Consider the following 12,617-nt stretch of genomic DNA (forward strand, 5'->3'; position numbering starts at 1 on the left):
CACAAATATGCAAGAGCAATTTCTGGGCATATTGCCACTCAGGTACCTGGGGAATTATTATAAGAGAGCACAAATATTGATTAATCAATTAGAATTTATTAACTTGAAGGAAGATTAAAGAAAGCATAATGCAACTGTTATATGAATAGTGGACTCTCATACTTAGTGCCAAAGCATTCCTTGAAAAGTGCTACTAACAGAAGAGTCTCATAATGCTTTTACGTTCTTAAAACTTTTGGTGAATTAATGGGAATATATATATATATATATGAAAGAACCCAGAATGTCTGAACATGTTAATACTCTGCCCTCCTAGATGGCACAAAACTCTTTGCAAACTAATGGGTTCCCAAACAAATAGTACTGCACTTAATCCTCCCTTTTTTCCTAAGGCAAAATTAATGCTTACGTCAGATCTAGCAAACAGTGATTCTCTCTACCTTGCCTATAATCATTTATTGAAGATGTACTGCAAAAGAACTGCCCAATGTGAGGTGCCTTCAGCTTAAGAATTTTGGAAACTCTTTGCAAGTCTGAATTTTTTCTGCTCTTTTTTAGCAAATTGCTAAAAAGTCAGCTAACTTGCTCAGAGGGTCTAGTTACAAAATATAAAAAGTGTTACTGAGCCTAACTGACAGGCATGCGCATGATATTTGAGAGGCAGAATACTAACTTAACATGTGACTAGATGGAGGAAGGTTAAGGTAAATTCTCAAGGAAAATATTAATACTCAGAAACAGTGATTATACATAAAAATATAAATTAGATTCTTTAGTAGTGAAAAAATATGTCTTTTGATTAGTTTACAAGTGCATATTATACAAGGGATCTAAACATTATGAATTGGATCAATAGTACTGCTGACATTTATATCAGAGTTCCAGGGGAGTATATATACATGGTTTTGTTCTGAAAAACAAATGCAGAGAGCTCGAGACATGAATTCTGTAATTTCCCTTCCTCTCCAAGGTCATGACTTGTTGATTAAGAACTCCTATTATTCCCATAGTCTCCCTGCCTATGTTTTGTTGCCTTTTTCTATGTCTACCTTTTTTTTTTTTTTTCTTCTTTCTAATCTGGTATTCTGTCTGCTTCATTCCCCTCTTAATATCATGCTGAGCGTTAATTTGTTGATATTTCATATTGCTCAAAGTGAGGATAAGTTGGCCAACAGGATGCTATTTTAACTTGGGGTCATCTTAGTGAAATGGTTGTAGCAGTAAAGAATAAAGTGGTTTGTGAACTTGATTTGGGGCAATGGAAGAACTGTGGATTCACTTTGTTTATATGATGGTCTTATGGCTGTGTCTCAGAACATTATAATTTTTACAAGTCATATAAAATAGGCAAGTCTTGTAACTACTATTGTGTTGAAGTGCAAGGCAATCTGATGCCTGCTTAGGTTATGCAGGATATCTTGGATCTATAAGGGAAATTAACTCAGATTTCCTGTCCAATAGGGAACACTCCAGCAGCACATTCATCCTTCTTTTGGGGAAATTCCCAAAACATATATAATCCAAACGTATCATTTAGTACTTTTGGGATTTACTGGATGCAGCTTAACAGTTGTTGGATTTTGCCAGCTCCTGTCAAATGCCAGATTAAGATTGTCTTGGTTTGCTGTCAAAAGCCACGTAATTTTAATTGTACAAATGTAGCTGTGCCCTCTATATCCTGAATACCTTTTCTTAAATAGCGGGGAATGGTATTTTTCAGAAGTTACTTTTTACATTTGTCATTGTCATGACTTTCAGTGATGATTGTGTCCTACTTTCCATTTTATATACAGTGCCTTCATTGATTCAGAATGGGTAGCACTTTATCAAACAACAAACATTTGTATCAGCAATTCAAACATTGATGCTTCTCAGAAGCCCCAGTGTTTAAGAATGTTTGAGTTTAGTATGGAGAACTTGGTTCTTTTTCCTTTGCAAAATGGCTCACAGTAAATCTGTAAACTGATATTAGGAAGACATGTACCTGGCACAGTGGTAGCAAATCACTTGGTAGTCTGGCAGTTAAAAGAGCCATTGGCATTTGGGAAGGACATGTCATGGTCTGCCAGCTCTCCTGAATGGATCAAAATCTGTCTCGCAAGGACATACGAGTGACTGGATTTTTAATCTGTGTGAAATGTATATTAAATATAATGCAGTTTTAATTATACTTGTTGTCCTTTATCTAACTGATTATTGTTTTTTCAAGGAAGTGTCTTGAGATGTAATTGCCATGTTTGTTTTGTTGACTTGAAAGAAATTGAGGCTAACACACTATTTTTGAATAATGCAACATACGTCTGGAGGACAGTACTTTATGTGATACAAAGTATGTGTTCGGAGAGGTATGAGTAATTACTTGCAGTTTTTCGTTTGACCTGGCAAGAAGGATGGAATCGGACACTGTTCCAGGGGGATGTCCTTGGTAAACCAGTCATCATTACTGTCTGGGGCTTTGTTCTGCATCTTGTGTCATGTCTTTTGTTTGTAACTGATTATAAACATGCACATGGTTTTGTACATTTCAGATATGAAATGGCAATACATCAGGCTTATGCATGTCTTACTTATGCATGGGTATCACCACAGACCTAGACTCATAAGGGTACCTGGTATCTGAGTTTCACTTTATGCACAGTAAAATATTTCTTAACTCTAACAGAATGATTCATAAAATCTCTGCTTACGTGCTATGCTGTTCATAGGCACCGTGATAACTACCAGAGGTATTTTTTGACATTAAAGTTCTGCTTCAATGCTTGAGGTTTATGTGGCCACTATGGGATAAAGGCAAAGAGAGGGCAACTACTTTTTGCCACGGGTGTGTAGTGTTTAGAATACTTAGCACATGAACACTGTCAGAGAGCATCAGGCTTCTAGTGAAGTGTTGATGAAGAGCATCTATGTTGCTGCCTTGGAGGAGAGAGAGCTTGCAAAGCACAGCAAAAAGGACAAACTAGGAGAGACTTTGCAGTTGAGGTAGGTTGTGCAGATGGGAGTTTGAAGGGGAACTGGAAACAGTGTGCAAGATAGTGTAGGACTGCTAGAGTTGGTGCAATGACAGTGATGATGGGCCGCAGGGAGTGCTCCCTAGCACCAGCTGGACCAGCCAACCATGACACATCTAGAGGTTTCAACCCAGATCCATAGGTAGGATGTAACCATCTAGGTCTCAGGCTGCTGGGAGTGGCAGGTGTCTCTCCTGAAGGCTGGGGAGCAATGGTGTCTTCACCTATGGGAGACGTGCTGTGGTTAGAGTGCTGAGCTGCCAGCTGAAGGAACTGCAGAAGGACCTGAGAGGGACCGCGTAGCATCAGGCAGGACAAACAGTAGCTTGACAGCATCTTTCTAGAGTCCACTGAAGAGACAAGAGTGACTTTCTACATCAGGTGGAGCACCAATCTGTTGACCAGATTTGCTCTCAAGTGGTGCCATGACAGGATAAGACACAATGCGCGCAAACTGAAATACAAAAAAATCTGTTTAAGAAAAGCCTTTTTTACTGTGAGGAGGGTGGTCAACTGCTGGAACAGGTTGCCCAGAGGGGTTGTAGTGTTAATTTACATGATTTAGGACTAAAGAGCTAAGAATACATGCTAACTGGTTTTTTTACTAGTTATCAGTTATAGTCACATGCCCTTCATATTAAATGTTTCCTTAGTTCAGTATTTTGAAGGCTTTAATTACAGGGAAAAATGTAATTGATTGACTAGAAATACAGATTTTGTTTGTCAGGAAACTAAGAAGGATGCCCAAAGGCAGAGTTTGACTGACAGCAGTAGATTTTTACTCTTAAAATTTTCCATTTTTTTCACCTTTCCTCAGATCTGTAATTGGTAACCACAAGCTAGATGAGAGGACATTCTCTGTCCCTGAGGCCATGCAGTGCAGTATGACATATATACATACAGCTAAACTCCCTTGCACCATCCTTCCTTCCTAGCCCCGCCAAACCAAGCAACTAACCAGGCTGGTTTTACTTATACTGGGAAGAAGCCCTGGCTCAAGCACCCCTCCAAGCTATGACCGGGGTCTGTCAGGAGGGGAGTGATAGTTGGCACAAGCCAAAATAGTACCAGCTGTGCTGACAATTGTGCCAAGAGCAAACCAGCCCAGACTACACCATGTCAGTGCTTGACTCCATCGCCTGGTCCTGTTGAGTTTGTACTTCATGGTTGTAGTCTCTGATTCTGACTGATCGAAAAATGCAAAAGGCCTTTACTCGCACAGTTCATTTAAGTTTGTATAAAAACAGGGTAGGTACCATCTTGGTCTAAGTAAGAGAGGGAAGAAAACCACTTCTCCACTTCAGGTGATATGAGAGGATATCTCATGGTGGCTGATGCTGATAAGGGAGCTAATGCTCCTTTGCATTCCTGCTTCCCAGCAGTTAAATCCACACTTGAAAGCAAGGGTGATTGAGACAGTAATGATGGCTGTAATTATGGCATGTTTATTCACTTGTCTAGTAAATTATTTTGTGAAATCTCGCTCTGTCATTAAAGTCCAATTGTTAGAAAGACTTTTTGAGAGAAAGGCAGTAACTACACTTGAAAAAAAGAAAATATCTTTCTAGAAAGAAAATCTTGATAGGTGAATTTGGTTTGTATTGTGAATGTGTCTTTCAGAAAATCTGAATTCTTATTCAGCCTCCTCGCTTTTAAGGAAGTTAAAATATTTTCCCTATCACAATGGATGGTGATCAAGGTGTGCTTTCATGGCAACAAAGCAAGGTTCCATAATTTTCTCAAAAATATTCCTTTTTTGAAGCACTTACATGCTTCACAGCTTAGAATGAAAAAAAAAAAATCCATTGCGTGTATTAATCAGAGTATGTAAATAAACATTATGTAAACAATCAAATTTCAAATCATTTAAATTTAGGTTTGGTTCTTTATACTCGTAGAGTGCATTATCCTTAAGAAAAATAGATCCTTTATTATATTTGAAAAAAATGTATTAAGATAATGAAGTTTTAGCGGGAGTCACAAAGATTGCACAACATACATTTTTAATAGTTCAGATTCTTTATAAATTTTATTTCTGTTAAAAAGTTTATCATGTTTTAAAAATCTCATTCTTTAGAATATTGATTACCAGAATGCCACAGCATTTCACATAGCAGATTTACAAACACTGACATAAAAACCTCTTCCTGTTTTCATTTTATATTTATTTTTTAAAGCTAGAACTGCTTTAAGGAAGAAAAGCTTTCAGACTGCACCATTTTACTAAATACCAGAATTAATTCTGTATATGATAACAGGTCTACTTTTTAATTCTAAAATTACCCATCTTTATGCTTTCAAAGTAATTATGGAGGGTGCCAGTAAATTGAGCCTCAGTCTGGCAGAGAATCAAGACGATTCACATAGAGCAAGCTGGGCAAGCAAGTTTTATAATTCTCACTGTAAAAGCAAAAACCACATGCCTGTTGGCTATTGCAGTCTGCTCTATGTTAATTTTATGTAGAAAGCCTTGGGAAAGGGACCAATTGTCTTTAAGTTAGTTGCCATTTATTTAGAAAGTTAAAATGCATGTGCAATACTTCAGCAGATAATAGACAGTTCTCAAATGTATTAAATACCTTCAAGTGTTTAAAACATTTTTAAGAGGGAATTTTATTTGTGAATTCTACTATGTTGTCTAAAAAAGACATAGATTTACCTGTTAGAAAATTTGTGTTTTGATAAGCTTGATTCATAATTATGAGATTGAAAATGTTCTAACCTGAAATCTGAGATGAAGCACACTGAATAAAGATTATAACTATATGTATTATTCCTTCAGTACCGCAACTAACCGTCTTTTTAGTTTAATCTTTTTTCCAAGATGTTCTTGGGAGTATTTTAATGTCCAAGGGTCAGGGCCCATATAATATATTGTCTTGCATCGCTTGCATTTAGAGGAGAACATATACACCTTACCCTCCCATAAAACGTTAAACATTCTCCTTGTTCTTGTTTTCAAAAGGCAGCCAAGGGCTGTTGGTTGGGGAGCCAGCCACTTTGCCAATTCAGATGTTAAGCAAGGGGAAGGGAATGGGGCTTCTTCAAATGCTTTAAACAGCTAACTGACATTAGGTCAGTTTTGCAGATTCTGTAGGAGTTCCTTTTAGTTTACAGAGGGAAAACTGAAAAGACTGAAGTAATATTGCCTATTAATTTAAGCATGAAAGTTTTTAAAAGACAACTCCTGTACCTAATTTTCAGTCTCTCAAAATGGCACACACACATTTTTCTCTGTCTCTGAAATGAACTATAACCCATTCACTGATAGTAAAATGATCCTTCTTTTTGCAAATACATACCTGTCTATACTAAAACAGGTACTAAATAGAGACATAGTTGAACAATTCCTTGCTGGCCTAGGTAGGCTGCATGATGTCTTGCTGTATTTTACCATGATAGCTGCACTGAGAATCGATGCTGCCATTCTGTTGTTCTTGGTGCCCACACACAATGAACTCTGTGAAGTAAAATTGTATTTAGCTTCCATTTTTTAAAAAGACTTGGATAACACGGTACTACTGATATTTTTAAAAGCTTTGAGTTAGTGAAGAAATTCTACAGAATAAAGATGGAATTAATTCCACCTAATTTTATCTAAAAATTAAGTGTCTAACTGAGTTATAGCTGTCTCTATCATCAGAGGAAAGAAAGAGGGAACTCTAGAGAATGAATCTGAGCTATGTAGTGTGGTTATCTCTGTCCATGGGCTGCAGGACTCTAGAGGGCTGGCTTAGGCTTGTCTTTGGAAAGGCAAATGCCATCTTTCAGTGGCTGGAAATGCTGTGAACTGAATCATTGTAAGATGTGTGGGGATCTAAATCTACAGGCTTTTCTTTACCGTGGTTTTCACTAGAACCTGCTTGTTCTAGTATGGTACATACTTAAAAGTTTCAAAAGGTAGAGGATAATTTTGTGTTTATAGTCAGAATTTTAGGTATATTGCTGGATAAACTGAAAATAAAATTTAAATTATTAGGTTATCTTTTTACGATTCATATTGTTAGTCCACAATGAGCTGTGTTTGGTTTTCTTAGATATGAATAGTTAAGTTTTAGCAGATTTACACCAAACAAGACAAATTATGTAATTAGTGATTTGTTTTTTGTTATTAGACAGACATAATTCAGATGCTGACATTTTGTTAGTCTGTTAACATTTCTCTCTAAACATTCATATTCCATTCAAATTAACAAAGAAGTTTTATAGCCATGTGTAAATTCCTACTTCCCAATGAGTCCAGCATTTACTTACTAAACCAAAGCACTGCAGACCTTTATGGTTACATCTATCCCAGCATTGTGCAGGCATTGTATAATTTAGATTTTCAAAATACTTTACAGTAATTTTGAAATTTTAAATTCTATAAAATAGTTCTAAAGACACAAACAGGTAAGTGTATTGTTTGCAATAAGGGATACAGGGTTTTTTTAACTGTATAATGTTACACAGTTGTGAAGGGTGAAACTCTATCTTTGGATGCTCTTGAGCAATTTATATAGCAGACAAGATCTATGTTATCATTGGCAGGGACGAGAAGGGAAGCTGGACACTGAACACTGGAAGAGGAAAAAGCTAGCACTGAATACTAAATAAAACTGTCTTTCTGATTGATCCATGCATTTCTGTAGCATGAATATTTTCTGTCCGTGAACATCTTTTATCTGCATATTGGGAGGCTGGACAGTTAGTTAATTTGAAGAGTAAAATTTTAAAAGCAGATGATAATTTCTTGTCTTTGTCTGTGTTCTTTTAAATAGGAACAGATGTCTCAGGTGTTAGATGCGATGTTTGAAAAGCTGGTTGAAGGAGGGGAACATGTCATTGATCAAGGGGATGATGGTGACAACTTCTACGTCATTGACAGGTGAATTGCTGTGTTGTCTTATAGCACAAAGTATTATGCAAAAGTCCACTGAGAAAAATCTATTTCTCTATGTACTTGTATTTAACTCTTATATATGTTTGCATGGGAGAAAGAAAAAAGAACACGTATGAACCAGTACAGCTCTGTCTGAGCTGCAGAGAGCGGTTTATGAAAGCAGGCAGATTTTTCATATAAAGTATGTCCCTGTCCTCTTTATGTATTGCTAGATCCCAAAGGCTGGTTTGTTGTTGTTTTTTACATGGAAAGACATCTAACACAAAACACAATGGGAAAAGTTCTACAGCTCAATATTTGAAATCTTACTGCAGTTCAGTACTTCCTGTAGACTTTCTTGTTCCCATGAATATTATTAGCTCGACTAGGCAAGTCATTACTTTTCATTTGGAGATCTGTACTGGATTAAGCAGGTAACTAAGTGAAAAAACCTCATGAAGTTCAACAAGGCCAAGTGCAAGGTCCTGCACATGGGTCGGGGCAATCCCAAGCACAAATACAGGCTGGGTGATGAGTGGATTGAGAACAGCCCTGCGGAGAAGAACTTGGTATTAGAGGATGAAAAACTGAATATGAGCCAGCAATGTGCACTCGCAGCCCAGAAAGCCAATCGCGTCCTGGGCTGCATTGAAAGAAGGGTAACCAGCAGGTTGAGGGGGGTGATTCTGCCCCTCTGCTCTGCTCTCCTGAGACCCCACCTGCAGTACTGCATTCAGCTTTGGGGCCCCCAGTGTAAGAAGGACATGGACCTGTTGGAGCGAGTCCAGAGGAGGGCCACGAAGATGATCAGGGGGCTGGAGCACCTCTCCTATGAAGACAGGCTGAGAGAGTTGGGGTTGTTCAGCCTGGAGAAGAGAAGACTCTGGGAAGACCTTATAGCAGCCTTCCAGTACCTAAGGGGGGCCTACAGGAAATATGGGGAGGGACTCTTTAACAGGGCATGTAGTGATAGGATGAGGGGTAACGGTTTTAAACTGAGAGAGGGTAGATTTAGATTTAGATGTAAGTGAGAAATTCTTCACTGTGAGGGTGGTGAGGCACTGGCACAGGCTCCCCAGAGAGGCTGTGGATGCCCCACTCCTGGCAGTGTTCAAGGTCAGGTTGGATGGGGCTTTGAGTAACCTGGTCTAGTGGAAGGTGTCCCTGCCCATGGCAGGGGGGTTGGAACTAGATGATCTTTAAGGTCCCTTCCAACCCAAATTATTCTATGATTCTAAATCCTAGATATTGATTACTGTTGAATCCAGTGAGTTAGGAGGAGCATTTACTTTGGCATCCTTCACTAGTCTGTTTTCACAGGCTGCACCCAGGCCATCCCAACACACCTTTTCTTATTTGTACCTTTAGTTTTAGGCTAACACACTGATTTCTGAGAGTGTTTGAAAGGAATATTATGCTAGAACTCTACAAGAAGTGCAGAGGTTTTTGTTCAGTGTAGATCAGTATAACCAGGCAGTCAAAGGAGGTGATTTAACCACTGTATTTAGTGTTGGTGCGGCCTCACCTTGAGTACTGTGTGCAGTTCTGGGCCCCACAGTTTAAGAAGGTTGTTAAGGTACTCGAATGTGTCCAGAGGAGGGCAACAAAGCTGGTGAAAGGGCTGGAAGGCATGTCCTGTGAGGAGCTGTTGAGGACTTTGGGCTTGTCTAGTTTGGAGAAAAGGAGGCTGAGGGTTGACCTTATTGCTCTCTGCAGCTTCCTGAGGAGGGGAGGTGGAGAGGGAGGTGCTGAGCTCTTCTCCCGGGTATCCAGTGACAGAATGTGTGGGAATGGTTCAAAGCTGCACCAGGGGAGGTTCAGACTGGATGTTAGGAAGCATTTCTTTACCAAGAAGGTGGTCAAACACTGGAACAGGCTTCCTAGAGAGGTGGTCAATGCTCCATGCCTGTCAGTGTTTCAGAGACATTTGGACAATGCCTTTAATAACATGCTTTAACTTTTGGTCAGCCCTGAAGTGGTCAGGCAGTTGGTCTAGATGGATCGTTGTAGGTCCCTTCCAATTGAAATATTCAATCAGAAGATCGAAGAAGTGTGTCAGGATTCTTTGCTGAAGAGTCAATGTTTTTGAGCTTTGTGAGGTTATGGTTTGCCATCTCTTATCCAAAAAGCTGCAGGGACTTCACGGTATTCTGTCAGCCTTGCAGTTTTTAGGTGCAGTGAATCACCTCTAAGTCCCTTATCAATGAAATCATTGTACAGATTTTTGCATTACATTCACATGACTTATCAACATGTACCATACAAATATTCAGCACTGAACAAAATGATGGCTCAGCATCAATGGGGATGGCTATGTCATGTTTTACAAGATACCAGATTTTACAGCATTCACAGAGCAAAAAAAAGTTACAACTTTAATGATGGGGAGAAATCCACAATATATTAGAAATACATATCTTCATTTCATAATCTTATGTTGCTTTTCATATACATTCCATTTCCTGCATCTCCTCTATTTGTTACCTAACATAAATTACTACTTTAAAATATTTTAAATGTTAAATAACTGTATTATTATTTCAGTGATCATATCACAGCAATTGTTGCAAAGACTTGTTACATTTGTATTTAGTGTGTTTAAAATGAAATTAAGAAACAGATGCTAAGTTAGATCTTAATTTTTAATAAGTTCTGGTGATCAATAGATCAGTGTACATCCAGTCTATCTTTAAACTGAGTTAATGTAAAAACTAATAACCCTATCCTTCCCTTTGAAAAGGAACTACTTCTGTTATTTATGGAAGTGTCTGAGATGTCTCTGCCAGGTGTTTAATATAATTTAAACTAGCAAATGTATATTTCAAATGCTTAATCTTTGGAATTCATGGTATAAAAAAATATAGTGAGAGGCTGCTTAGCAAAGACCAGACTGGATTCTACTCACTGTATTTATATATTTTATTAACAGAGGTACATATGATATTTATGTAAAATGCGATGGTGTTGGGAGGTGTGTTGGAACCTATGATAACCGGGGAAGTTTTGGTGAGTTGGCCTTAATGTACAATACACCCAGAGCAGCTACAATTATAGCTACCTCTCCTGGTGCCATCTGGGGTTTGGTAAGTGAAATACTTGGTTTAAGATATTATTTGTTTTAATTATTTTATATAAATTGCACTGATATGCTATGTCAGCATTTAAAAAAATGAATTATAATTTCTAAAAGTTTAATTTTAAAAATTCTGAGAAGTCCCAGCACAATATTGTCTTTTCCCAGAATATGCAGAAGTAAACCTGAGCCTTAAGAAAACACTGATTTTTTAAAAAATCATTTTGCTTTATTATATTTTAATGATAATTTCCCAAATTGCAAACCACTTGACAACTACTTAGACACATATATAAAATGTTTTCCCACATCTTGATAGGAAATGCCTTTGGTTCCAGAGTAAAATTCAAATATGAGGTTATTTATCAGTGTTACACTGTCTGGATCTTTGACAACAGTAATAGAATTTACCAAAAGAGTAAAACTGGGATAGCCATCTTCTGCAAGATGTACATATCAATCTAATGACTGATCACAAGATAACATTTTCCTGTTGAAGCAAAATGCATGGTTTTTCACCAACTTAATCCATATGATTTTGGGGATCATGGAAGAGTTTAGGACACTGTAAGAATGGCTTTAAATTGGATTGGGTTGTATTGGCCAGCAAGTCCCACCTGTAGCAGCGAAGGCTTGCAAAGCATTTCATCTCTGTCTGTCACCAGGACACAGTCATATAAAGTTAAGAGAAGAAAACAGCATACGTGTTGTTTTTCCATCTGTCTGCTGCACTTGGATTGCCAAATACTAAGGAATGTCCAGTTGGCTGTTTAGGGCAGCAATGAGTCTTATTCTGCTGAAACAGCAGAAAGTGGACTGTGACCTAAGACGCAGACCCATGCATTTTGGTTTTGTTTGTATAATAATATAAAAACCTCTTTGACTACATTATTAATATGTATGGGACCTCAGGATAATGAATAAACTTTGTAAATTAAATACTTAAACATTGAGGATTTCTTAAATATCCTAAATTACCCCCTCAGCGTTAATTGTGTAGCCAACCTGTTTAAGGTAACCTCTCTGCTCTCTGTATGTAAACCCTATACGTATTCTCTGCTGAAGGGCAGAGAAGCTTTTCACAACGTGAATCAGATCAGGGGCTTAATTTAGGAGCTCTTGATTGACCTCTAGAGAAATCTTTCTCAACTGACTGTATGGGGAGACTAGCCAGCTAGTTTGACGGCTACATTGAGAGACTAAAATTGGGTAATTTGAACATACTCAGCCATTTCTAAAGTATTTTCTACCACACGTGTATTTTCTGTTAATAAACTCTCTTTTTCCTCTTTGTGTTTACAGGACAGGGTAACGTTCCGAAGAATCATTGTAAAAAATAATGCAAAAAAGAGAAGAATGTATGAAAATTTTATTGAGTCATTGCCATTCCTTAAATCTTTAGAAGTAAGATTTCTATTGCATTATTTTAATGGCTATATCAGAGGTATCTGATAAGATTCTGCTTTTGTAGAATTCAAATTTGGAATTAAAATTTTGTCCACAGTAAAATTTTGCATACTTTCATTTTGGAGAAAGACCATATTTTTTATATTTCTAAATTTTCAGGATAAAGAACTATTGTTTATACTGTATTTTTTTTTTTTACCTTTACCTTCATTTTCTTAAGCTTAATTTTAGTAGATATTAGCCAATAAAATTAAACAATTACTTAGGG

At 37.5% G+C, this 12,617-nt stretch overlaps 1 protein-coding gene across 1 annotated transcript in view; it reads left to right on the top strand.

Annotated features, from left to right (window-relative positions):
- The window catches only part of PRKAR2B (protein kinase cAMP-dependent type II regulatory subunit beta), a 98,240-nt gene that overhangs the window by 80,381 nt on the left and 5,242 nt on the right, over positions 1-12,617 (top strand). The window contains exons 5-7 of the mRNA XM_075024852.1: positions 7,769-7,875; positions 10,799-10,952; positions 12,245-12,346. Of these exons, the coding sequence (XP_074880953.1) occupies positions 7,769-7,875; positions 10,799-10,952; positions 12,245-12,346 (363 nt within the window). The remainder of the gene's footprint in view (positions 1-7,768; positions 7,876-10,798; positions 10,953-12,244; positions 12,347-12,617) is intronic.

The sequence above is a fragment of the Buteo buteo genome, chromosome 4, assembly GCF_964188355.1.
Source record: "Buteo buteo chromosome 4, bButBut1.hap1.1, whole genome shotgun sequence".
NCBI classification, from domain to species: domain Eukaryota; kingdom Metazoa; phylum Chordata; class Aves; order Accipitriformes; family Accipitridae; genus Buteo; species Buteo buteo.